General features: G+C 42.4%; 1 protein-coding gene across 7 annotated transcripts in view; it reads right to left on the bottom strand.

The window, feature by feature from the left end:
- GRIA4 (glutamate ionotropic receptor AMPA type subunit 4) overlaps positions 1 to 27,345 on the bottom strand; it is a 265,515-nt gene that overhangs the window by 92,432 nt on the left and 145,738 nt on the right. For all 7 annotated transcript variants that reach the window (XM_048493587.1, XM_048493588.1, XM_048493591.1 and 4 more), the window contains exon 4: positions 1,039 to 1,223. In XM_048493587.1, the coding sequence (XP_048349544.1) occupies positions 1,039 to 1,223 (185 nt within the window). The remainder of the gene's footprint in view (positions 1 to 1,038; positions 1,224 to 27,345) is intronic.

Below are 27,345 nucleotides of genomic sequence, written 5' to 3'. Positions count from 1 at the left end.
AAACAGGAGATATGAAACAAGTGGCACATTTTAGGAAGGAGAAAGGCAACATAATATTTATACATGTTAGGACATAAAACCTCATAAAACCTGGGCAGATGTAGGTGCAGTCTTAAGCTGGCCAGATCACTTCTCTACAGCCTACCTGTCCACCTTCAGGCATATTTCATCTCAGCTGTGCTTCAATAAAAGAAATAAGCTTGGTTGGGGAATAATGCAGTGTAGGGAGCAGGAGATCTTACAGAGAGGTCAGCAATGTGTACAGGGATGATTCAACTACAAATGTTAGGTTATGGTATGGACCTTATATCTCCAGAGGCTATGGACTCATAAGCTATCAGCTCTTCCAGCATGGCCAATTGGCCATGCTGGAAGGGGCTGATGGGAATTGTGGTCCATAACATCTGGAGTGCCAAAGGTTCGCCACCACTGTCTTATAGCCTCTGAAGAAAATCCAAAATAGGAAGAAACTGGGAATTGTAGTCCATAACATCTGGAATGCCAAAGGTTCGCCACCACTGTGCTAGGGTCTCCCCCTCCTTAATGCTAGGTTTAATTAATAAATGTAGGGTGTTATCTGTTTCTGTTATGTTTCTGTTTTATTATTTTAATTTGTGAACTACCTCAGGAAGGTTCCCTGCATAGACAGCATAGAATTGTTTCTATACAAGTAAATAAAGAAATAAAACTTCTAAAAGCCAGGAAACACCACACACACACACCCAAATACACAAACCATACTGGAAGACTTGGGCTTATGCCAATGAATTTTCTTCTGTCATGTCTAGTTTGTCCTTAAGAATGAGAATTATCTGCTGCCTTCGAGTCAGTTTTCTATAGCGGTCCTGCTGGCCGCTTGATGGGAATTTCACATTAATATGCAGGTTAGGACCATAAGTGAACACTGAATATCAAACTGTGTATAAAAGGGCGAAGAGAGGAGGAAAGATTGGCAGTGCAAATGAAAGGCAGAGGAGAGAGGCTGCGCTTTGAGGGCCCCGCTAATGTGTTTACAGTAAAATTAAAAGAAGGCATTACCTGTTCTAAGAGATTCTGAAGCCTCTCTATTTCACAATCTATTACGAATTTCTTTTCCTGTCTCCGGTCCAAGTCTTCTAAAAGCTGCCTGTAGCTCGCATCATTAAAATTCTCCACGCATATGGCGCTGACTTGCCAGCTTTTTTCTCCTGCTGTTTCCATAATAGCTTGAAGTATTGAGTAACCTGGAAGAAAAGGACACAACAATACATTAATGACACAGTCCTTGCATTTTGTGAATCATAAGACTGTTTAATCAATACTGGGCTGCTTATGGAGTTGGCAAGGAGTTAAGATTTACAGTTACAAACTGCATTGTACTTTCTCTTCTCTCCCTATTATCTGTAAAGAGTGCAGTCATCAATTGAGGGCCTTTTTTTTAGTTTATTAAGCATACAATGGAGAGAAAGTTAGGCACACCTAATCCTTACCAAAATGAACACAGCCACACCGGTTTGTTAGACTTCCACAGAACTTGGGCATGTCCACCTCTCTCTTCATTGTGTTTTAAAACCAGAGGTCACCAACTGGGGAACTACGGGCCAGATTCTGCCTCCCAAAAAACCCACAACTTTACTGTCCATCCCAAGTATAAATTAAAAATCTGATTCTGGAAAAAATGCTCACAGGTTTATTATGTTTAAAAGAAGAACGGATACTCTATATTTCGTACACATGATACCGTATTGCACTGTAACTTATGCAGACTCTGAAATGGGAAGCTATTTATGCCAATCTGACACAGTACACCACCTTCCTCTCCACCAGGTGATGGCCTCATGAAATCCATTGGCACAGACTCGGGGTCTTGAAAATACCTTGCTGACAGGCAGTGCCAACTTGATTCTAAATCTGTGAGGAAGATGGACAGCCTCAATCCCCAGGTGGAAGCCTGGAGAATAGAACTTGGAGAATATTATTAAAGTTTAGCCTCCCACAATTTAAAGAATTAACAGTGCAATCACTGGAATTTAGACCAAGTAGAACTGGATGGCACTGTAAATATTATCCTATCTATATAAGTAACACTCTGAGGTCATTTTCTGAAAGCAAAAGGTTCAACAGATCTTCTTAAATGTGTCGCCCAGATCAGAAAATATACATTTAACGGATCCTGAGACAAAATTCTGTTTCACTCGTTGACTGAGACACAGCAACAAAGCATTGTTTTCTGCTGTGTGAACAATATATTATTTGTTTTAAGCCTCTTAATGCTGTTTCAAAATGAGATTTCCAAGGCTCACAACAATAAAATCAAATAAATGCCATAAAACATTGATAATGACTTACATCTGTGTGAACAGTGCTCCTCCCCGTTTATCATATACTGGGATGCAACTGGTTCATTTTTTTTTCTTTTTAGCACTAATTAGTTCATAGTTAGATATGAATTAATAAATTATGTCCTGAATTTACACCTCAGATCAGCATTGGAAAACCAGCTTCATGACATGGTTTGCAATCCTGGACAGTTTGCTTGCAACAACAAACTCTAGTTCCTACTAAAGTAGAAACTCATGGACAGGCCAGTCCAATGGGGGAGAGGGTGGGGAGAAGAGTGGCAGCCAGGGACAGCAGAGCAGCACCGCTCCCAAAGGGTGAAGAAGTGACACAGTGTCGGCGGAGAAAAAGAAAACACTCACCTCTTCCTGGGTAGCCCATTCCCCTTACAAACTTATACCATACTTTTTGCACGTGTAAGTCTGTGCCACTGAAAAGAGGAATTCCCAGGCTAAAATGCCACTTGAAGCCAACTAAATTCAGCTCCTCACCTGGAAATACCTCTGGAAACTGAAATCAGCTTCCATAACGTCTAGAATGTGGGTCCGGCTAGTCTTGGCATCCCCTTTCCATAGTATAATGAACTCCAGGGGAACATGGTCACTCCCACCTAGGTACCCTACCAGTTCCAACCCATTAATCAGGTTATCATTGTTTGTTAGGAGCAGATCTGAAAGCCCTTCTCGACTTATACGCGAGTGAGGTGTATTTTAAAAAATATTTTAGGGTTTTTACTTTGTCGGCAGCCAGGGGGTGCAGTTTTTAGGCTAGCAGCACTAGATTTTCAGGGTATCATCAGTTGATGCTCCTGGTGATACCAGCCAGGTCTGGTGAATTTTGGTTCAGGGGGTCCAAAGTTATAGACCCCCAAAGGGGGTGCCCCATCCCCCATTGTTTCCAATGGAAGCGAATAGTAGATGGGGCTACCCTTTTGAGGGTCCATAACTTTGGACCCCTTCAACCAAACTTCACTAAACCTGGGTGGTATCATCAGGATAATCTCTTGCTGATACCAGCCAGGTTTGGTGATGTTTGGTTCAGGGGATCCAAAGTTATGGACCCCAAAAGTGGGTGCTCCAATCCCCCATTGTTTCCAATGGAAGCTAATAGTAGATGGGGCTACCCTTTTGAGGGTCCAAACCCTGAACCAAACTTCACCAAACCTGGTGGTATCATCAGGAGGGTCTCCTAAAGATATTCTGAAATGTTGGTACTGCTAACATAAACATTCCTCCCCTGACAGGCACCCTCAAAATTTCCCCAGATTCTCCCTTTAACTCACCCCCCCCCCGACCTTCTGAGTGAATTTAAAGGGAGAATCAGGGCTTACAGAGCTAGTTTACTGTTTTTCTTTGAAATAAATATTCAAAAACATTTAACCTACTGATGTCTCAATTAATGTAATTTTATTGGTATCTATTTTTATTTTTGAAATTTACCAGTAGCTGCTGCATTTCCTACCTTCAACTTATACGCAAGTCAATAAGTTTTCCCAGTTTTTTTGTGGTAAAATTAGGTGCCTCGACTTATATGCGGGTCGACTTATCCACGAGCATATACGGTAGTCAATCCCCTTGTTGCCTCATCCATCCTCTGGACCATGAAATTATCAGTAAGGCAAGTGAGGAAATTGGACCTGTAGTCTTGGCAGAGTTTGACTCCCAGCAAAAATATCTGGATAATTGAAACCTCCCATTACTACTCTTTCTCTTCTTTGTTGCCATCTGCTCCAGGAAGCCACCATCCAACCCTTCAGTCTGGCTTGGGGGAGAGGAGAATGATGTAAGCTGGTTTGGGCCCTCAAAGGTGGGGTATAAATTAAATAAATACTGGATGGGAACCAAGGAAAGAAAGCAGGGAAAGATCAATTGCCAGCAGTTGCCAGGAGAAAGAAAAGAAGAACCAGGGTGGGGAGGGGATACAGGAAAAAATGAAGTGCCCTACAAATGTCCTTGAAGGTTTCCTACCATGCAATTGGGAACTAAGCAACTTGGCAAGCTTATAGATTCCCAATCCCTATTCAAGTTTTCCCTTAGACCTCTCTTTAGTTATAAGTAAGATACCTGCAAATTTAGAATGAAGGGGCCATCCTGAAATATGTAGTGATGCCAAAAGGAAATGTGGACTCTCTTTCTGGGGAATGACCACCCCACCTTTTCCAATGTTTCCAGATTATTTAAAATTCTTAACTATTCCAACCTTTCAAAGACTTCTCTTCTTGGCTAGATATAATGCCTTGCCCCTCAATGAATTGTTTGATTGATTCTCACATAGTCCAATTGAATAGAGAATCTGCCTGTGTGGAAAGGCAAAGACAGAAACACTTACCCATTTTTTATTCCATTGTGATTTATATTCTCCTATGAGATCTTCTTTTATTACTTCATTGATCTCACACTTTCCAGTATATTCACATGATTATCATTTAATATATCTGCTGTCTGATAAAGATAAAGCTGTTACCCTATTCATAGTTCGTTATTTAACGGCCGCCTTGAAGAAGCACCCAAGTTATGCCTAAATGCTGATTTGCATACAGACACTCATTTTGCATTGGAACGGATGCTTGGTAAAATGTTACTCAAGAAGAGGCTGCTAGTGGTAGGGAGGAAGGTAAAACTGAAGAAGGTGGGGGATAAATGTAGGCTGTCTGTTAAAACCTACATGAAAGAATAATGAAATTAGAAATAGCAGATTTGGAAGAAGGCTTACATGATTACCTATGGATTAAACTACTAGTTTAAAAAAACACCACGAAGCCAGAGTTACATTTGCCGCAAAATTTGCCGGAAAGCCGAGGAATGTCCACGCTGGGAGGACTGGGAAACTACAATAGCTAAATATTCAGTAATGGCAAAATTAACAAACTATGTGATTAAGAGGCCAAGTAAAGAATGCCAAGATGATGATGAGTATTCTTAAAAATGTAGATCAAAGAAGGAGGTTGTTGAAATGATGGTATATGAATGGTTCACGATCTTATTGATATACTGTACTGAAAAGGCATTAAAAGGGGGAAAATATTTCATGGATATGCGAACTCAACTTTCAGCATTGAGGAAGAATATTTAGAAATTCATGATAGTAATCACAACTGCAAGCTTTTGAAAATATATTCTAGTTAATCACAATTCATCATATAAATTATCTAACGTTAATATCGAGTTCATCAAGTATTATATAAGGTATCTGATGATTTATACTAAGATTTATTACTGTGATAAGACATTATTATGTCAAGATTTACTCCTATGATAATCACCATTTTAATGCTCATTATTATATCACCATTTACTATTCATAATTGTTGCTACCATGAGTTACTTTTTACAGTTTATTATATCCTTGTCTATTATTATTTTTTTCTGATGTAATTGTAGCTGTTGTGATTTGGTGTATATTTTTTCTTTTTTGTATGTGTTTGTAATATTAATATTGTCATATATTTAAGATTGGCTGGCTGGTGCGTGGAAAGAGTAGAGGCAAAAAAAGGGAGAAACCATACAGGCTTTCAGGTAAGGGAAAGGAGAAATACCAGGGGAGGGGGTATTTCTTCCAGCTTCCCACTTTTTTTTTCATTTCTACTCCATTTCTATATTTCTATTTCACTATTACCAGAACTACGAGACTCGAGAATGAACAAACTGACGTATTTTGAAATACAGTTCAGATTTATTAGATGTTCTGTCTATCTGTTCTACATCTTATGGAACCAAAGGAAGTGGGCCTAGTTCAGAATCACTGCTCTCCAAGGGACTTCAAGAGTTATGAAATCCTGCTCCTGTACAATCTGATATGGCTTATTAGACGTACGATACATTTTGATGAACTGTTGTAGTACAAATATACCAATACTAAGAAACAATTTGACATCTGGTGTCCTATGCTTTCCTCATATGAATCCTATATCCTTCTTGTCCTATAAGGCTATGCTGTTTTCCTCCTCTCTTAATCTGTAGTGCTTAGCAATTTAAAATATATGTCATAAATTATCCCATTTTTGGTGTACTCCATTGACTGTTGTGTGTGGAAATCAGTGACTGGGTGGTTTCATAATCACATCATTAGACAAATGGGAAGTGTTCTACTAATCAGTAGGAAATCCCAAATTTGCAGAAGAACCTGAACTCTCACAAAACAAAACAAACAAAATAAACCCTCACCAGCTATGGCAATAAAAGCAACATATATGTGTCTGAAAGAGATTAATTTCTACTGAAATCTTGCAAGACTATGTTCTGAGATCTCAGGGGTCATTTTGAGGATTGATAGGCAATCAAAATAACCCAAGTCCTGGTTTTTATCACTCAAAGGTGGGGACAGAGAGAGACCGAAAGAAAGTAAAACATGGAAGGGAATGAAAAAGGGGATAGATAAAGGAGAAATTGAACACAGGTGGCACAGAAAAGGAAGAAAAGGTGGCTTGGAGATCTGAAAAGGGGAGAGGCTACTCCAAGGAAGGAAGATGGGAAGCTGAAGATTCGGAACTTATGAAGATAGTTGGTGGGTGGATGAGAAAAAGAGCGGAAAGCAAGAAAAAAAGAGAGGCTATGGGGTTCTGGTGGGAATCAAAGAGGAAATAATACGAGGAGAGTAGAACAGGAAAGTGAGATGCCCTTCATGAGTTTTCCTGGGTCTTTTACTTGCCTTTTTGTATTTTCAAAAGTTGTTGGATAAGAATGAAGAAGAAAACAAGGCACTTCTTTTCAGAGGTGTAACAAGGAGAAAAAGCGCCCGGTGCAAGGGTGCATCCTCCCCCCCTTCCCCACAACCCTGCCACAGCCCCAGAATGCCTTCGTCGCACCCCCACAGGGGTGCGCCCCCAGTGCGTCGCACCCCCTCTTGGAGCTATGCCTCTGCTTCTTTTGGAAGCTACCACATAAATGTCAGTTTCTACACCAGTGTCTATGGCTCTTGGAGACTAAAATGACAAGGTCTTTGTGTTGGTATTTGAATCCTGCACCTAATTTATGGCAACATAGTGCCAAGACTATCATGGGCAAGCACACTGAATCTTACAAATAACTGTAGCATAGTACATAGTACACAAATTAGATCGCAGTTTAAATTTAGTCCAGATCAATTTCTAAATATGCATCTCTTGCCATGATAAGTAAAAGTCTTTCACTAGTCAAGGTTAATTTTTAACCTAAAGTCAGTTTCGCTATTTTACTCGCAGAGAAAGAATAAAGATTTTTTAAATCACTGAACAATTATTCAGCTCTTTCTGTAGTTACTTATACTGCTTTTTGTTATGCTTATCTGTAATTATCTTTTCAAATCATGCCCAGATCCCTTTCCAAACAATGTATTCTTAGCCTCATTTCCTATTCACATCCATATATAGCTTCCTAGTTAGAGCCACATCAGTATTTTGTCCATGCTCATGACTCACAATATTAACTTTGATTTGGGTCTTTGATAGCAACACAGCAAACATTTCTTTAATTCTGTTTCTTGACACAGATTTGCTTGGACACAGTGAGCACATGAATTCAGAAAATCATCAATCTCAGTCTATCAAATTCTCAATGTGACCAAACCTGTGGATACATAAATCCAGAGACTGGAGCCAGACCTTTCTACAAACCAGAAAAAGTCACAGGCAAAAATACACTGGGAAATTACCCCCTACCCCACTCCCCAAAAATAGAAGCAGTGCTTATGACTTCAAGAAACTGTTTGTGGCTGTTGTGGCTTTTGCAAGCAACCATAATAACCTGGTTTAATGTCAGCAAAAAGCACGGAGATGGAGCAGAGCCCTTTTTCAGGGACGTTCAGCCTTTGTAGATGTTCAGCAAGGGCAGGCCTGGCAGCAGCCATTGAGCAATATACTACCATCCAACTTACATGTCTCACATGGGTTTGACTGCTTCCTATGGTTCAACAGCAACCACCTCATGGAAATCAGACTGGGATAGGGGCTACAACTTCAGACTAGGAACTGCAACACCCAGGTTCAAATCTCCACTCTGCTACGAAAGCTCACTAGATGACTTTGGTCTGTCCAGTCCCATGTTCTCAGAAGGACTTGCCTCACAGGATAATGTCATGTTTTCTAATACTTTGTGCTGTAATAGAGTGTATTTTAGTGAATAAAGATATTTTCCTATTTGGTTTTGGTTTATGCGTCTGACCAGAGGCAGGGCTACCAGAGGTGGAAGTGGGGTGCACCACGCACCGGGCGCACGGTTTTGGGTCATGTGGGGGGCGCAAAATTCCCCCAACCCCACCCCCTTCCCCAGACCCCTCTCCCTTCCCCCCATAGCATCCTCCATGGCTCCCCCCACCCCCTTCTCACACTTACCTTAGTTCCTTTCCTTTTCCTATAACTTTTTCAGGCTGAAAAAAAGGCCTGTTCACAGCACAGGCTAAAAACGGCCTGAGGAACTACAGTTCCCAGGAGACCTTGGGGCTCACAAGGTCTCCTGGGAAGTATCGTTCTCATCAGGCCATTTTTAAACCTGAAGTGTGAATAGGTCTTTTTTTTCAGCCTGAAAAAGTTATAGGAAAAGGAAAGGAACTAAGGTAAGTGTGGGAAGGGGGAGGCGCTGCAGGGGGCCCGGGGGGGGGCAGAAAATATAGACTGTGCACCAGGCGCAGTTTGGCCCAGCTACGCCTCTGCATCTGACTCCACATTCTATGCACAAACCAGAAACTTCTGACTGGGATACAGACAGTTAGCTGGCCAAGAGAAAAGGGGTGAACACACACACACACACACACACACACACACACACACACACACACACACACACAATGCCATCTGTGCCTCAGGCTTAAGGTATAACAAAGAAGGGCACAGCTTGAGTTGATAACCCTTACAGCACAATGTAAGATAGATCAACCTGACTACACTGATACTCCTGCGCATAATATATGAATCCAGCATCCATTGGCTCACATTTTGGTCTCTTTGCCACTACACCACAAGCTGTAACTGGATAGTTGTCATTGGTCCTCACACAACCATAGAGGTATCCTGCTATATACATTTGCAGTATCAAGCAATTACACACCAATTGCAGGGTTATGATTTTATTTTATACTGAATTCTTTATTCCTGTTAAACTTTGCGATAACATTAGCCATACAACAATGCAATCCTAATCAGAGTTACACTCTCCTAACCCTCTTGAAGTAATTGGGCTTAGCAGGGTGCGATTGCTTACAATTCCCTGCAAATCCTTATGTAAGCCTGACTTCAGTGAATTTAGAAGAGCGTTGACTTTGCTTTAGGATTGCGCTGTCAATCTGTCAAAGATATTTTCATCCTAAAACAACATCAGTCCCTTGCTTTATCATTGTCATAAACTTCGTAATGGTGGCAAGATCCCTCAAAAATCCCAGCAATCAATTAGCCATGCTATAATTAGAAGTTCAGTACTTCCCAGCACAAACATTAATTTTCATAAATATCCACCCACCGTTCCGCCTCCCATCTGGGCATTTGCTTTTATGGTTTCAGGCAATTTATTGAGGATGTTTTTCCAGGACTGTCAGTGCAATGCAGGGGCCGGGGTAGGAGTGCTGCGGCTGCCAATGGCACATCCATGCACCACCATGCTGCCACCTAAGAGGGACCAACTCGAGAGGTACACTCCCGCTATTTCTGTGAAAGTGCTTTATGCAAGCTTAGTGAGCTGCACTACCACTTTTGATTGTGTAAGTTCCCCCTGGCAAATGGAGGTGTTCCTGGATCAAGAGTGCTGTCAGGTGTGGTTCCTGCCCTCCCTGGCACCACACCAGCCAGGGCCCAAGGCCACACCTGGACAAGAGGGAATCATCCTGAAATGGCAGGCAACTGCAATGCCAGCTGAGGAAATGTCCGTAGGAAACACTCACCGAATAGCAGACAGCACAGAGAATCCTGAAGTGGCAGAAAATGGCAGGCACAAGCAGTGCAGAAAACAAAAGTGAGAGCTTTAAAAAACAAAATGTTTCCTACTCTTTGCACGGCAAGCAGGAAACTTTTTGAAAATGTTTTTGGTAAAAAGATCGCTATTTCAGCATCCCCTTCCCCCAACACCCCCCCTTTTGGGTTGAAATAGACTGTTTTCAAAAATGTTTTGGAGAAAAAACTGTGCGGAATTCCTCTCCAAAATGCTTCTTTTTATGCCTAAATACATTTTATTTGTGTTGCGTGGAAACAGCCAGTGTCCAGAATCAGGAGGACTGTGCAGCAGATTCTGTTAAGCCCTTAAAACCAGTCTTGCCTGGAACCAAACAATCTGTGAAGAGTGCCAAAACTAACTAAAGTGTACATGCAATTCAGTACTTCCTTGTTAAAATCAAAGCAACTTGGAAGAATCCTAAAGCTAGAAAGCCCTGACCTGGATAGCCCATAATGACCTGATCTCAGAAACTAAGTAGGGTTGGCCTTGCCTAGTATTTGGAAGAGAGGCCTCCAAGGAATGCCAAGACAGGGAGGAACCAGCTCTGAACTTCTCTTGCCTTGAAAACCTTACAGGGTCACCATAAGTCAGCTGTGACTTGACGGTATTTTTCCACCACCGCACAAGGCTAGAAAATCACTGCAGAAACCATAATCTGTATGTTTTGACACCAATCACTTCCCCCCCTTTTTTTCTGTCTTTCCTTCTGTGGATTCTGAAATGAGAAGATGAGGGTATGGAAGAAGTCCTTAGGTGATCTTTATTTCATTTAAAACTCTGCAGCGGCAATCATGATGAAAGCTTCCAACCACGTCAACCTGTTTGCGCTGCAGATGCGCTGCTGCCTGTTCTCTCTTTCAAAGGCTTCTGACAGTCATGAGAATCACACTGTGAAGGTGAGCACTCAGGCTAGAGAGTGACAAAACTGAGAAGAAACCTGTGAAGATCCCCAAGGACAGAAGCAAGATGGCAGAGTTAGTTACTCTCAGTTTTTTCCTCTCACACTCTTGTCATTTATTCTTCTCAGACAGAAAAATCTCTTCTACTTCATTATATCTGAATTTTGAACTGAAATGATGGACTCAAAGCACTTTGCCTTGCTCACACACAAAGGTTTAGGATGAATAAACTGCCCAATTTTGGAATACAAGCAGTGAAACAATGTAGTTTGCTGAATATGTGGCACCGAATAACATTGCTTTCTCCAGGTAGACTCTTTTGTGGAACTAAAACTGGACTGAAGGAAAAGGTATTTGGGGGTGGAAGTCTGAAGGTAAGCTACAAGGGGCAAATGTGTGTTCAGCATGCACCATTTCTGGCCTTTAACTTAGATCCCTGCCCTGTTTTATGTGAGACAGAGACATTTCTCCATTTAAGGACTGTAAGACAATCACATGTAGCTTGGAATTCGAGTTTGAACAGAAGCACCAGTAGAACTCTGTCCTCTTCTTAGTACTGAAGGTATTAGCATAGGTAATGGGAAGTGAAACTAGCAACAAGATGTGCAAAGAGAGAGAAATAAACTTGTACTTCTAGGACTGCAACACTCTGTAGCTTACATACCAGTGAGGAACATTCCGCCCACATTTAGAAAAAGGGAACAATATTGGGAAAAGGGAACAATATGCCCAAGTGCAGCCCCCCCCCCCTCTTGATAGGCATGACTGTAGGGAGGCTACCCTAGGTAGTGGCTAGAGATCTCCTGGGATTATAACTGATCTCGAAGTGACAGAGGCCAATTCCTCAGGAAAAAAATGGCTGTTTTGAAGGGTGATATTAAATTCTGCTGAAATCACTCTCCAGACTCCATCCTTCAAATCTCTAGGCATTTCCCAATTCAGACCTGGAGCCCCTATATAAGCGGCAGCCTTTCACTTAGAGGAGAGAAATTTAAGAGGTTCATAGGGGCTCACCAGTGAATGGGGGCCTCAACTTGTTCCCTGCTCACAATTACATCAGCCATTAAGAATCAAGACTTCTCCTATTTATAGAACCCTCATCCTGGATTTTGTTACACTGCCACACTAGCGTGCACTAGAATATTGGCAGATTGGGATGACAGAAGTGTCTTCCATTAAGGAATGTGTAATAACCTAATCAGATGCTTGAATACAGTCAACTGTTTTTCCTACTATAAACATACCAGTGTAATAACATTTAGAAGTTAAATTTGGAGCACCTTCCTTATGAGGAGAAGCTGCAGCGTTTGGGACTCTTTAGTTTGGAGAGGAGCCGTCTGAGGGGGGATATGATTGAAGTCTATAAAATTCTGCATGGGGTAGAAAATGCTGAGAGAGAGACATTTTTCTCTCTTTCTCACAATACTAGAACCAGGGGGCATACATTGAAAATGCTGGGGGGAAGAATTAGGACAAATAAAAGGAAACACTTATTCACGCAACGTGTGATTGGTGTTTGGAATATGCTGCCACAGGAGGTGGTGATGGCCACTAACCTGGATAGCTTTAAAAGGGGCTTGGACAGATTTATGGAGGAGAAGTTGATCTATGGCTACCAATCTTGATCCTCCTTGATCGCGATTGTAAGGCCTTAGTAGACCAGGTGCTCAGGAGCAACAGCCGCAGAAGGCCATTGCTTTCACATCCTGCATGTGAGCTCCCAAAGGCACCTGGTGGGCCACTGCGAGTAGCAGAGTGCTGGATTAGATGGACTCTGGTCTGATCCAGCAGGCTTGTTCTCATGTTCTTAAGGTATACAGTATCAAGAGATGAAAATAAAATTGCATATGTAGCCAGTGATTTAATACATAGATTTTTTCTCTAACCTCTAAAGCTTCTTGTAGTTGCCATTATATATTTTCTTGGCAAGTACACTGTTCACCCCTAGTTCCAGACCATTCACTTTTTTTGATATTAAGTGCTAGCACTTCTTTGGTTCCAGTGAAACCCATCACTTTTATATACCTTCAGTGCCGAACAAATCCTAACTGTTCCAGTCAATACTTTCCTATCCAAGCATCAAGGCCCCTAATCTGAACCTGTTTAGCTGACTCTGTATGTACAACAGGTAGCCATCCTCACAATTCTGCCTTGGAGGTCCTGGCCTTTAGCCTAGTTATCCATTTCTTTCCTTCAGCACCACCCAACTACATTTCCCATTGTCACTAGTGCATCAAGCCCAGTGACTCCTCCCCCTCACTAGCTATCCACCTAACTAGACAGTATGTGAAGTCTGCTGCAACTTTCATACCATGTAGGCAACTCACCATGTAGCACAAATGCCCCTCTCAGACCCTGCTGTCTATATTCCCAATGACTGGATGCCATTATAAACACTATGAAAGTGCAAGCCAGCAAGTTTCCAAATCTGTACCCCTTTTCACAGTTTTTATTACATAGAAGTCCACATTTTGACCTTGAATGTTTCAAGTCGTACTCCTCCTCCTTGGAAAACCCATCCATTAAAAGGTGAATGGGGTTCTTTCCTTTTATTCCCTTCACACTTAAGTTACAAACATCACATTTAAAGCCAACTCTACTTCTTCTGTTATGTCCTAATTAAGCACTAAAATAAAATGCTTATTGATTCTGTTCCAGCCCATGCATCTGGTGGCTGAGCAGAACAAAAGAATGGCCATTCTGCCGATCTTTATTTCAAATTGATCAGAGAACCAAAGGCCAGGGAAAGATTTTTTCCTACTCAAAAAAAGAAAATAACTTCCTGACACCAGTTACGTAACAGAATTGTAAAACCTTCGAACCCATCAAAACACACATCTCTTTATATTACATTTCAACCCTGTCTTATTTTTTTAATTCCACCAAACCCTCATGGCATCTTAATAAATATCACATTTAAGCCACCAACCTACACATATTGAGCTGATGTATGATTGGAAGGTCCATATATTGCAGGGACATAGTGAAGGAGCACCCAGCGATTCTCTATGGCCGGACTCAACACATTCCCCTCTTCCAATGTGGTTATTATGGAGAGGTATTATGGGTATGGAGAGGTTTTGTGTCCTCTACAGCAGTGTTCCTACAGGAGTAAATGACAGCCTTGCAGGCCTTTGGAAAAAAGTAAAGTGGTCGGGGGGGGGGGGGTATAGACGTGGGAGTTATGCCTAGACATTTCAGAGTTTTTGCTGTTTTCTTGCTGCTGGAGGATTCCCACTTGTTCAACTGTGCCACTTACAGCAGCCTTCTTACTTCCTCTGTGCCCCCTGCTCATTTCTGCAGGAAAAAGTGAATGAATTGTGTGGTAAGGGCTACAGGGCAGAAGTCATGATTATCTCTGCCTGAGAAAAATGCTTTGTGTGTCTGAACTTGCTCCATAGAAGTCCAAAGAGGAACTAAAGAAACGTGAAGCTGTTCCCATCAGCATAATCAGGGATAAGTCGCCATCTGTAAATTGTAAATTTTAAACTGTTTAAATTCTATTAATTTAAAGTTATTATAGATTGTTTTATATTTGTATTATTATGTTGATGTACACCGCCCTGAGCCCTTCGGGGGAGGGCGGTTTAAAAATGAAATAAATAAATAAATAAAATAATCCAACAAAAAGCCCAACAGCACCTTAAAGACTAACAACACTGATCTCACACAATTAAAAGGGTGAGTAAAGGTAGAAAAGTTAGCTGTGAAATCCATCATAATTCACACTAGAGTTGCTAGACCCCTGTGGGGGGAGGGGATCCCCCACTTTAGGCTCCCTCATCCTGTACTGTTCAGCTGGTTGTGCCTAGCTAGTTCTGTCCTCAAGGCACTAGGACCCAAGCAGAGCATTCTAGAACAGAGAAGGTCCAGGAAATGGCAGATTAATATACAATTCTGCTGTCATCTTTCAGTGGAAAAGAATATAACAACATATACCAAACACTATTGCCTAGTCAGAGTGTTTCTTGCATTGTCATCAAGCTATTTTGGCATTTTTCAAGTGTCAAACAACCTTTGTCTTCCTTTAATCTCACAGCTGATAACCACTTAGCCTCTTGATCATTGATAAGTTAAATAGACTCTGCTCTGCAATTTGTGAGGCACAATTTCCTGGCTTCATATCAGTTTTCCCTCCCCCACTCCCATTGTTTGAAATTGACCTCTCAAGTTCCCTTGGCTCCTTATCCCCAGGCACCAAGGCACTCCTTCATGGCCAATCTCTTCTACAAATAGCACACAGTCCTCCCTATCTATAGGCAACATGAGGTATTTCCCCTACTTCAACCTTATAACATTGTACCAGGAAGCTAAGCAGATAGCAGATGTGTGCATAGCAGAATGCGAGAAGCACACTGCTTCATGCAGGTATCTCTGGAATGAGTCCTGATATACCTCACTTTTGATGTTCTTCTAATACATGTTTGATGTTCTTCTAATACATCACAGACACAGGTATTGCCATTCCCTTATGCAATGTACAAAATCCAAGTTAATTCTAGATTTCTCTTGCATCAAACACAGTCAAACAACAGATAACACAAGAGGAGTCCTAATCTATCTAAACCACTGCCCCTTTCCTATATCATCTTACTATTCAAGGGTAGGAAGTCAATCTCCCTGTTTGCCCATAAATATTCAAAAGTAAACTCCTCCTTGGAGCAGCAGTGGCGTAGGAGGTTAAGAGCTTGTGTATTTAATCTGGAGGAACCGGGTTTGATTCCCAGCTCTGCCGCCTGAGCTGTGGAGGCTTATCTGGGGAATTCAGATTAGCCTGTACACTCCCACACATGCCAGCTGGGTGACCTTGGGCTAGTCACAGCTTCTCGGAGCTCTCTCAGCTCCCACCCACCTCACAGGGTGTTTTGTTGTGAGGGGGAAGGGCAAGGAGATTGTCAGCTCCCTTTGAGTCTCCCCCCCCCCCCCCTGGTGCAGGAGAGAAAGGGGGGATATAAATCCAAACTCCTCCTCCTCCTCCTCCTCCTCCTCCTCCTCCTCCTCCTCCTCTTCTTCTTCTTCTTCTTCTTCTTCTTCTTCTGAATATAGAAGTTCCATTAATGATCTCATGCAAAGGAGGGGGGCAGATCTACCCATGGGAGCAGTGTGTAGCTGCCCCTGTGGATTTGCCTTCCCCAGGGCACTTGTCCTGACAGAGGGGCGATTCTGCTGGTGTGCAGCTGCCACGGCCCTCCTGAACATTGGGATGTGACACCAGCATCCCAGTACTCCTGCTACCACTGGTGTAGTGGGGGCAGGGAGAGGGCATAGCTGGGAGAGGAACCGATAGTAGTTGGCTTCCTCCCAGCCATTTGCCGCCTTATGATGGCGGCTGGGACTTTAGACTTACAGCACCTAAAAAGGTGTCATAAGTCTATTAAGCCCAATTGGTGTCTTTCAGCAGTGGGGAGGCTGTTTTGCTTTTCAAGCCTCCCCCTGCCACTAGGAAGCGCCTATGGAAGCAGTGGGGTGATGCAGCCACCTGGCCTCTTAGATGGGGTTGCTCACCATTGTGGCTAAGTGCTGTAATTAGCACTTGTAGTCATTGGCTATCAAAACATGGTAGCAGATTCCATAAACGAATGATACATGAGAGATTTAAGTTAGATTTTAAAATGTATGGCTTCGGTGATACCACGGAGGAGTTTGAAAGGGAACTATGAACAAATGATAACGTGTTCTTGCTAAACTTGCTAAGATGTGTAAACTTTTGTTGAGACTGGAAACAGAAGGAGAACAGGTGAAATAATATATGATAAAATGGGCTACCAATTTTAGGTATAATATCCAATTTGAACAATGTAAGAGTATGTGGTCAAAAGGGCTTAAATATACACTAAGATCTAATTTGAATGAGAATTTTAATAAAACGATGTATTGTTGGTATATAACACCAGATAAACTGGCAAAAATGTATAAAAATGTGTTAAATTAAGTGTTGGAAAAGAACATCAAGAAGATATGTTTTATCATTTATGGTAGACTTGTGGAAACGCTGAGGAATTTTGAAGCTTAATACATACAATAATTCAAAAGATTTTAAAGACAAATATCCAAATATGAAACTTGAGGCTTATCTGTTGGGACTTGTGGATAGATCTCTGGAAAGACTACATGGAACTTTGTTTTTATATATGACAGCATCAGCAAGAATATTCTGCGTGCAGAAATGCAAAACTCCAGCTAAATTTACATTGAAGAATGGTAGGTGAAGGTATTAGAATTGGCACAGATGACCAAACTCAAAGAAAATGATTTCATTTAAGGTTTTAGACAACTGGAAACCCTAAATATATTACTGGATAAAATGAAAAAAATAAATAAATGGATGATTTGTGGTTTTAAAGAGTAGGAATTATTAAAATTATTATTAAAATATTATTATTAAAATAAGATCCAATAGCAAAAACCTCTATTAGTAGTATCTTCAAAGATTCAATTTTATCTAGGTTGCTAAAGAATCTTACAGAAGTCCTTATGGGAAATGTACTTTGTTTTTCTGTGATTCTTTTTGTGTTCTTTGTGAGGTAAAGCTAATAAAAAATTTAAACAAAAAATAATGATGTATTCTATAAATAAACATTGTTGTGTCATAAACTCCCTATCAATCAAAGCATCTCTCCATTCAATCTGTCCATGCCACTGATAATGATATATTATTTCAATGCGTATAATGGCTCCTCCCCACAATATTTAATTAATAGCTAAGCAGGGTCGGCACTAGTTAGTGTTTGGATGGGAAACCGTCAAGGAAGTCTAGGGTTTCTACACAGAACAGGCAATGACAAACCATTTCTGAACACCCCTTGCCTTAAAAACCCCAGGAGGTCAGCTGCAACTTGACAGCAAAACAATAAATAAATGGCGCAGACATATTTGGAATACTGTGTGAAGTTCTGGTCATTATAACTCAAAAAGGCTGTTGCAAAGCTAGAAAAAGTACAGAAGAGGGCAACTAAGCTGATTAGGGGGTTGGAACATCTTTTCTGCTAAAAAAAAGATGACTAAAGAGGGACCAGAAAGAGATTTATGTAATTATGCACAGGGAAGAAAATATAGATCGAGAGAACTTTTTCTCCCTCTCCCAAAATGCTAGAACTCAAGGGCATCCAGTGAAGTTGATGGGTAATAAATTCAGGACAGACAAAAGGAGATGCTTCTTTATTCAGTGAGTGATTAACAGCCCAATCTGGGGAGGGGGCAGGAGAACAGGCTCTTTGAGCCAGCTCAGGGCTGCGCTGGCATGCTTGGCCATGCTGCCAGTGTAAGTGGCACTTACACCAGTGGGGAGGCAGGTGGCCTGACACAGAAGAGTCTGTGCCCCACAAAGCTGCGCCAGCATAAAGCTGTAAGCTGGCACAGCTGGGGGCATTCCAGGGGCAGTCCCGGGGTGGAGTTGTCTTCAGTCGGCGTCTACCAGGCTTTCTTGCTGGGAAAGTCCATGGTGCATCCCTCAGATTTGTGCCACAAAAACGGTGGCATAAGTCTGTTTCCTCTATGGGGCTCTTCAGGTGGCTCAACAACACTGCAGGAAGTCAGTGTTGTTGAGCCGATAGGGAACAGCGACCACAGTGCTGTCAGATTCAGTATCTCTGCATGCGAACAAGTGACAAATACTAATGTAGTTACATTCGCCTTCAGAAAGGGAAATTTCTCAAAGATGAGGGGGATAGTGTGCAGGAAGCTGAAAGGGAAAATCAAGAGAGTCAAAACTGTCCAAGATGCTTGGAGGTTATTTAAAAACACAGTCTTAAAAGCTCAGCTGGAATGTGTTCCACAGGTTAGGAAAGGCAGCACCCAGTCCAAAAGAAAGCCACCATGGTTAACAAGAGAGGTTGAGGAAATTATCAGAAAAAAGAAAATGTCTTTTAGAAAATGGAAGTCCAGTTTGACTGATGAAGAATATGAGAGGGAACACAAATGGTGGTGTTATGGATTTATTATGGATAAAATTATAAGTTGTGAGGTGTTCAGATATGTCTGTCAGAGTCATTTTTATTAGATGTGAATGCTTTTGGGGGCATAGGTTATAGGCTTGTTTTTCAGAAAATGTTTACTAAAATGGATGCTTAGAGCTTGCAAGAAAAGAGGAAGTAGTGTGCCTGCATGCAAGAAAAGAAGAAGTGGCACTATCATGTGAGGATCACTTACGGGTACACTAGTATAAAAATACTGTTAGCTGGAAATAACCGTTGTTCTCGCTGGAAATAACCATTGCTTAATTACCTGTTGCTTCAAACCGCTGAAACTAACAGAAAAACAAGTATAGGGGATTTTTGGGGTGGGTTTAATGAGATCATTGTACTGCATTGTGATAGGTAGATTGTGAGCCTTGGGTCAGCCCCAGGGGGTGTGTGGCATATCGGAATTGATCCAAGAGACAAAGAGGGAGGCTTTAAATTGAGCTGCACTGCGATGCAGACTTCAGGGAGCCACACCTCGGTGCGGTTCCCTCCACCTCTGCAGACGTGAACATGAATAAACTGCTTACTGCTGACTGCTGCGTTTGTGAGTATTAATTGGGAATATTTGAAAATGCTCCATAACAGTGGCAAAAGAGAAGCAAGTTAGCTGTAAGGGAGGCAAAAAAGGATTATGAGGAACGCATGGCTGCGAACATCAAGACCAGCAACAAACAGTTCTTCAAGTACATCAAAAGTAGGAAGCCAGCTAGGGAAGCGGTACTGCTGGTCCAAGTTAAGATGACAAAGGAACAAAGGGTGTGCTAAAAGATGACAGGGAGATTGCAGAGAAGCTGAATGAATTCTTTGCATCTGTCTTCACCCAAGAGGAGGTGAGGAAAATTCCTGCACCTGAACCATGCTTCTTGGGAGGCGAATCTGAGGAACTAGCGAAGATAGTGGTAGACAAGGAAGAAGGTCTGGCAGCCATTGATAAACTAAATGCTACCAAATCCCCTGGCCCAGATTGCATTCATCCAAGAGTTCTTAAAGAGCTCAAGCATGAAATTGCTGATCTTCTCACTTTAATGTGCAACTTATCCCTGAAATCAGGCTCCATCCCTGAAGACTGGAAGATGGCCAATGTCACACCAATATTTCAGAAAGGATCTAGGGGGGACCCGGGAAATTACAGGCCAGTCAGTTTGACATCTGTTCCTGGTAAATTAGTAGAATCTATCATTAAAGATAAAATTATAAAACATGTCGAAAAGCAAGACCTGCTGAGAAAGAGTCAGCATGGCTTTTGCAGAGGCAAATCCTGTCTTACAAACTTACTAGAGTTCTTTGAGGGTGTAAACAGGCATGTGGATAAGGGGGAACCAGTGGACATTGTCTACTTGGATTTCCAAAAGGCTTTTGACAAAGTTCCTCACCAGAGACTATTGAGAAAACTCAGCAATGAAGGAATCAGAGGGAAAGTCCTCCTGTGGATTAAAAACTGGTTGAGAAACAGGAAGCAAAGAGTGGGTGTAAATGGGAAGTTCTCACAATGGAGAGATGTAGGGAGTGGTGTGTCCCCATGATCCTCGCTTTTGGGACCAGTGCTCTTGAACCTATTCATAAATGACCTGGAAGTAGGGGTGGGTAGCGTGCAGGCTAAGTTTGCAGATGATACCAAATTATGTAGGGTGGTAAGAACCACAAAGGATTGTGAAGAGCTCCAAGCGGAACTTGATAAATTAGGTGAGTGGGCTAAGAAATGGTAAATGCAGTTCAATGTAGCAAAATGTAAAGTGATGCACATAGGGGCAAAAAATCCAAACTTCACATTGTTAGTTACAAGGGTCAGTGCTATCAGTCACAGACCAGGAAAGGGATTTAGGCGCTCTTAGTTGATAGTTCCATGGGAATGTCGTAACTCAATGCATGGCTAAGGCTGTAAAAAAAGGCAAACTCTATGCCATAATTAGGGAAAGGAATTGAGAATAAAACTGCAAAGATTGTCATGCCCTTATATAAAGCGGGGGTGCGACCGCACTTGGAGTACTGTGTCCAGTTCTGGTCGCCGCATCTCAAAAAGGATATTGAGGAGAGAGAAAAAGTGCAGAGAAGGGCAACAAGGATGATTGAGGGACTGGAGCACCTTCCCTATGAGGAGAGGCTGCAGCGTTTGGGACTCTTTAGTTTGGAGAGGAGGCGGCTGAGGGGGGATATGATTGAAGTCTACAAAATTATGCATGGGGTAGAAAATGTTGACAGAGAGAAATTTTTCTCTCTTTCTCACAATACTAGAACCAGGGGGCATTCATTGAAAATGCTGGGGGGAAGAATTAGGACTAATAAAAGGAAACACTTCTTCACGCAACGCGGTGATTGGTGTTTGGAATATGCTGCTGCTGGTGGAGGTGGTGTGATGGCCACTAACCTGGATAGCTTTAAAAGGGGCTTGGACAGATTTATGGAGGAGAAGTCGATTTATGGCTACCAATCTTGATCCTCCTTGATCTGAGATTGCAAATGCCTTAACAGACCAGGTGATCGGGAGAAACAGCCGCAGAAGGCCATTGCTTTCACCTCCTGCATATGAGCTCCCAAAGGCACCTGGTGGGCCACTGCCAGTAGCAGAGAGCTGGACTAGATGGACTCTGGTCTGATCCAGCTGGTTTGTTCTTATGTTCTTAAAAGGAGCAGAAAAGGGAACCAAGAAACAGATCGATTGAGACTAGCTATGGAGGAGAACTGGGCTGCCTCCTCGTATGTAAACAGAGAAATGTGAGGAGACCACACTTCAGCACCCACTCCCCCCCCACACACACACACAGATGAAAGGCCCAAGGTAAGCATTCGATGAGTAATGGGCCATACTCTGGCTCTTCAAAGTGCACCAAAGTAATGGCCTCAGAAAGGACTGTCTGAGAAAGGACTTCCACTCCCAGAAATGACAGAATCTGGTACACAGAGGATAAGAGTGACAATAGCGGCACAATGAGTAGAGTATTGGACTAAGGCCTGTGTTCATTGTCAAGCTCAGCTACTATTCGCTCATTAGATAGTCTTGGATTAACCCAACTCTCAACATTGTTTAGGCAGCCAGTGAAGGAAGAGAGAACAATGTGAGTTCTTTGGACAGAAGGAACAATACAAATGGAAAAGATAAATAACAAGATAGGGTATTAGGAAGCTACCATCTCTTAGCTACAATCTCATCCTCTCAGCAGAACAGTAATATGGGAACAATAATAACATTGGACCTTATAAAGTTCTAGAAAGGGTCAGTAAGATAATGCATTTTGAATGCTTCCCACATTCTTATAAATGCCATGCATTAATTCTAATGGGTCTGCCCCAGTGTCAAGTGGAGGGCAAATGGTCAAGTGGAGAGCAAATGATTTACTGTTGGGGGTATGTTAGGGTTTATTAAGGGCAATTTGCAGCAAATTTATATTTCCATGTTTGATCTGAATAGGCAGTTTCCTTTGCCGGTACTGCAACTTGCTCCAGGCATGCTTGAGGCACAGATGTCTTCTGAAACCAACAGGGAAATGAACTTGTGGTTTCTCCACACTCCACATTAGAAGGTAGAAATTAAAAGAATAGGGAACAGGCAACAAAGCAGTACTCCTCACAACTTAAGGCCAAAACAGCTCTTTACATAGGTATTTTTACGTTTTAGTTCACATTTCCACCTAGAAGTTGCTTGTTCAAAACACTGGCAGCCATGCCATCTTACTACTTTTCAGATTCATAATTAAAAGACAGCAACAGACCAAATATTCTTATCACAGAGGGGGATTGTAAATGCCACAGGCAATGGGAAGGAAGGCCTGCAATAAGATGTATAATATACAGAATACCAGAATGTTGATGGTTATATCACACCCTGGAGAAAAGGGAACAGATAGGTCAAACGAAACAAAATTCCTCCTCAGGTACGAAAAAAAGAACACTGCCCCCCGCCCCAAAGAGGATTGGTCACTTGAGCTCTGTCTGTGTGGCATTTGGTAGAGGTCACTGTGGACCAGAGTCGTAGCAAGGAGCACCTGCTGCACTGGAAAAGGCCCCTCCACCCCTCGGCTCCCACCCCAGAATGTTCCCACTGAGTGCCCCCAAGCCACACCCTCACCACACCCCCACAGGGGCGCGCCCCCGGTGCATCATGCGCCTGGTGCATCCCCCCATCCCCTTGGAGCTACGCCTCTGCTGTGGACAAAATACCATTATTTCTTAATCCCGATGCTGTGGTCAGGGCAATGTACTTAGGGTCAACAGGCAAAGGTTATCCTTGCATGTAAGTTTCTCAGAGGCATCTGACTTGTTAGTTGTTTTAACCATGGCATTAGAGTCACCAGGTCTCCCTGGGCCTTGAGCAGGGGAAAAACAGGGGTGGGATAGAGTTACCAGATTCTGGTTGGAAAACTCCTGGAGATTTGGGGATGGAGCCTGGGGAGGACAGGGGCCTCACTGAGGCACAATGCCACAGAGTCCACCCACCAAAGCATCCACTTTCTCAAGGGGAACTGATCTCTGTAGACCAGGGGTCTGCAACCTGCGGCTCTCCAGATGTTCATGGACTACAATTCCCATCAGCCCCTGCCAGAATGGTCAATTGCCATGGTGGCAGGGGCTGATGGGAATTGTAGTCCATGAACATCTGGAGAGCCGCAGGTTGCAGACTCCTGCTGTAGACTCTGTAGAGATAAGCTGCAATTCCAGGGGATCCCCGGGTTCCACCTAGAGGCTAGCATCCCTACATAGAACAGGTCTAGATGGAACTTAGCTCTGTTCCTTCTCCCATGTGTTAAAAGGGTGTCAGTTTTGGGATTTCTGAGTCTCCACTGAAATAAAATTATATGATTAGAAGGATACTACTAAGAACATTTCTCACTGACTTTGGCACTTTTTGCATGGACCAAATATCCTGGGATGTGGAGGTGAAATACCCCTGTCTGCGCATGATTTACGCACAGCTTCTGGCTCTAAATCGGGCTGCCCCATGAGATTTCTCTTATCCCAGGGTTTTCAAAACTCGCCAAATTGGCGATTCTTTTGAAAAACCCCACACAAATCCCGCTGCCATGGGCTGGTTTATTTTTCCTGCTTCGCTGCCTGCTCTCCCCGCTACAGCCAATCAGAATGTCAGGAAAATGGAAATGTTTGCGCATGCGAAGAAACACTTGCATGGAAAATGAAAATAAACTGGGGGCTTGTGCATAACTACCTGGAATGCTTCATCCCAGTCTTAACGCAATAACGGGCAGCCATGCAAAGGGAGACACCAAGATACAAAACCCCTGGTATGTATGATCCTGGTTTTCCCCCGGGGATAATTATGGCATGTGGAAAATGCCTTTATGGTATAGGTTTGCCTGTCCTGTGCATTTTTCCAGTTGTGGAGTCAGTTTATTTTCTTCTCCATATCAATTAAATAATGAAAATTTCAAGGCAGGGTGTTGTCACAGCCTTCCCCCTTATTTTTAGAGAAAAACCCTCAAATATCAATATAACACTGAAGTGTTGTAATGATAGTTTGAGCAGCTTCTGTGAATAACCAGCTTTCTTTTCTTTTTTTTTTTGAAAAGGAATTCTCTAGCCCCTTCCCTCGCGGAGATATAAGGAAAAAGGCAGATCTCAAAGAGGGAAGACGTTGGAGACTTACTTTAAAAAAACCCCAAACCTAACGCTGGGAATTCAGAGAGCCTGCCTAAACTATTATTACAGTACTACAATGTTATATCAATATTTCAGGATTTTTTTTAAAAAAAATTGAAATTACTGTTGTGGGAGAGGGGGAGAAGAGATTTAGCAATGATTACAGTCCAGTAATGAAAGCTGGGCTGAGGGGTGGGGGGGGGGGGAAGGGAGTGTGAGAGACAAAGAAAACTGATGGAAACTTTATATACTAGGAAAAATTGACTCAAAATTGGCATTAAAATGGTCTCAAAAAAGCCAGAAAATTTGGGTGGAAAGGTTTTGGAAATAATGAAGTGAGAATCATAGGCACAAAAACCAAGCAGGATGGAGTCAAAACTGCTCCCCCCCGCCCACCAAATGAGAAAAAGACTGGAGAGATTCAGAGAAACCAGAATGCCAATATAGACATCCAACTGAAAAAAAGGATGCACAGAGATACTCTTTCACACCTGATTAATGAGGTGCAAATTGCTAAGGATTAAGGGAACTAGTCTCCGAGAAGCTAAGGTTGCATACGGACTGAAGCGCAGTGGAATGACCTACCCTTAGCGGTTTAATCCACAGAACCTACTTTCTTGGCAGGTCTCAGAAAGAAAAAAAAAGCCTCAAAAAGAAAAGAAAGCCATGTGCTGCTGTTGTGTCTAAGCAGAAGGAAGAACTGATTTGTGCCCTGTGATGCACCTGAGTCTCGTATTACTTTATAAAAAGAGCAGATTGTACTTAGGATTCTGAGTCTCCTGTGTGTCATGGACTTAATGGGACATCAACACACAATTTGAACACTCCTCCATTCCGTCTCTGTCCTGCTGCAGCTGAGTCTCCTTCCCCATTTAGACTCCTACTGCCCATCAATAGGGACATCAAAGCCATCAGAGCTGCCAGGCACCCCTGTGCTGTGTCTAGACCCAAGCTCAAGCTGAGAAATATCCTTCTGTTTCCATCTGTCATTAAAAGGGGTCATCAAAGAGATAGCAGCAAGGTACCCTTTCAGGACACCTGGATCCATCTCAGCCTAGAATCCCCTCCTCAGGGGGAAAAAAATGTCACACTGCCATATGTGAGATGCTTTGGGTGCGGAGTCTTTGGCTGAAAAAGTTGAAAATACAAATAGTTTAGTTTATTGGATTCATATCCCACCCTTTCCCATCCTTGGACAGGAAGAAGGGAATATAAATCCAATAAACTAAACTAAAAAAATACAAACAAGTAACCTAGAGCATAGGTGCCAAACTCATGGCCCTCCAGATGTTATGGACTACAATTCCCATCATCCCCTGCCAGCATGATGCTGGCAGGGGATGATGGGAACTGTAGTCTATAACATCTGGAGGGCTGTGAGTTTGACACCTGTGACCTAGAGGATAACTCTCATTGAAACAGAATAAACCATTTATACACACACATGAGTTTGAGTCTGTTTAGGATGGCACTGCGATTCATGTAAAGCCACTTTGGCGATAGGACTCTAGCTGCTAAGGTAAGCTCTTTTAAATAAAGAAATGAAATGTTTCTCCTTAAAAGTTAGCAATCAAGCTCTCCACACATGCTTACACGAGGAAGGAAAGGAAACATGCTTAAGCTGTTTAATGTCTTTAATCTCTGACAGTACAAATGGTGAATTCATTGCAACAAAACCAGTGAAAACTTCTATTTTGCTGCTTGAGGGAAATAGCTAAAACCCTCCTAGCCCTTCCATGAATAAAACTGAGCACAACATGCTTTATGTGTGGTAAAAAGTTGGCCATAGCCATTTTATTAACAAAATTGGTTCAAGGTGAACAAAGCGTAAGGTGCAGCATGGGGGACTGATCCGTGTACTGGGCAGCCCGAGTGCTGTCCCCCAGACACCTAAATTTTTCTACAGCACGCCTGCTGCTGAAAAATTATCACACGCTGGAGCACCTGTGAGATTCCAGATGGGCAGTTGCCACTTCCTGAAGACTCTTTGCTGACAGGGGCGCAATCCATAGAAGCCCACGTCTGGGCAGGTTACCCCTTGGCGAGGTCATGGGGGAGGCTGTCCTTTCCCCAACAGCAATTGGCGGTCGCGGTAAGTCACAGCCGCTCTTTTATGACAAAATGTTATGTGTCCAGAGCAAACTTGTCTCACAGCACACCGGTGCCAAAAGGGAAGTCACCTTTCAAGCACAATATCGCTTTGCCCCAGGCAAGATCTTTCAGGCCACAGAAATCCCATTCCCACCAGAGGAGATTATAGAAGGAGGATCTCCTTTACAGATGTAGTTATCTGTGCCACTTTTGATGCACCACTTTTCCACATAAAAAGGAGTATAATTTTTAATAACTGCCACTTCTTCCAAGTCCAGAAAGCATTTGGGTTTCACTGGTACTTAAACAAACAAATGCATTTCTTCATCTTCAAAGTATTTGGTAGTAAAATAGTACACAGAATCACATCATGCATTTTTCAAATCTCCACCAAATAAAAAAAAAATTACACAGCGCTCAAAAGGCTTATACATGACTGTGAGTTTTGCATCTCATACAATGATATTCTCCTTCCATCTGTTCAAGGCAAAACAGAATTACACTCTTCTAAATTCAATAAAGTCATTGGGTTTAGAAGGGTATAATTTTTCTTAGGATTGCGCAGCATATCTTACAACAAAAAAGAACGGC

Source organism: Sphaerodactylus townsendi, linkage group LG04 (genome assembly GCF_021028975.2).
Source record: "Sphaerodactylus townsendi isolate TG3544 linkage group LG04, MPM_Stown_v2.3, whole genome shotgun sequence".
In the NCBI taxonomy this organism is placed as follows: Eukaryota; Metazoa; Chordata; class Lepidosauria; order Squamata; family Sphaerodactylidae; genus Sphaerodactylus; species Sphaerodactylus townsendi.
Note: the sequence above shows the minus strand (reverse complement) of the source record. Positions and strands in the feature narration are given on the sequence as shown.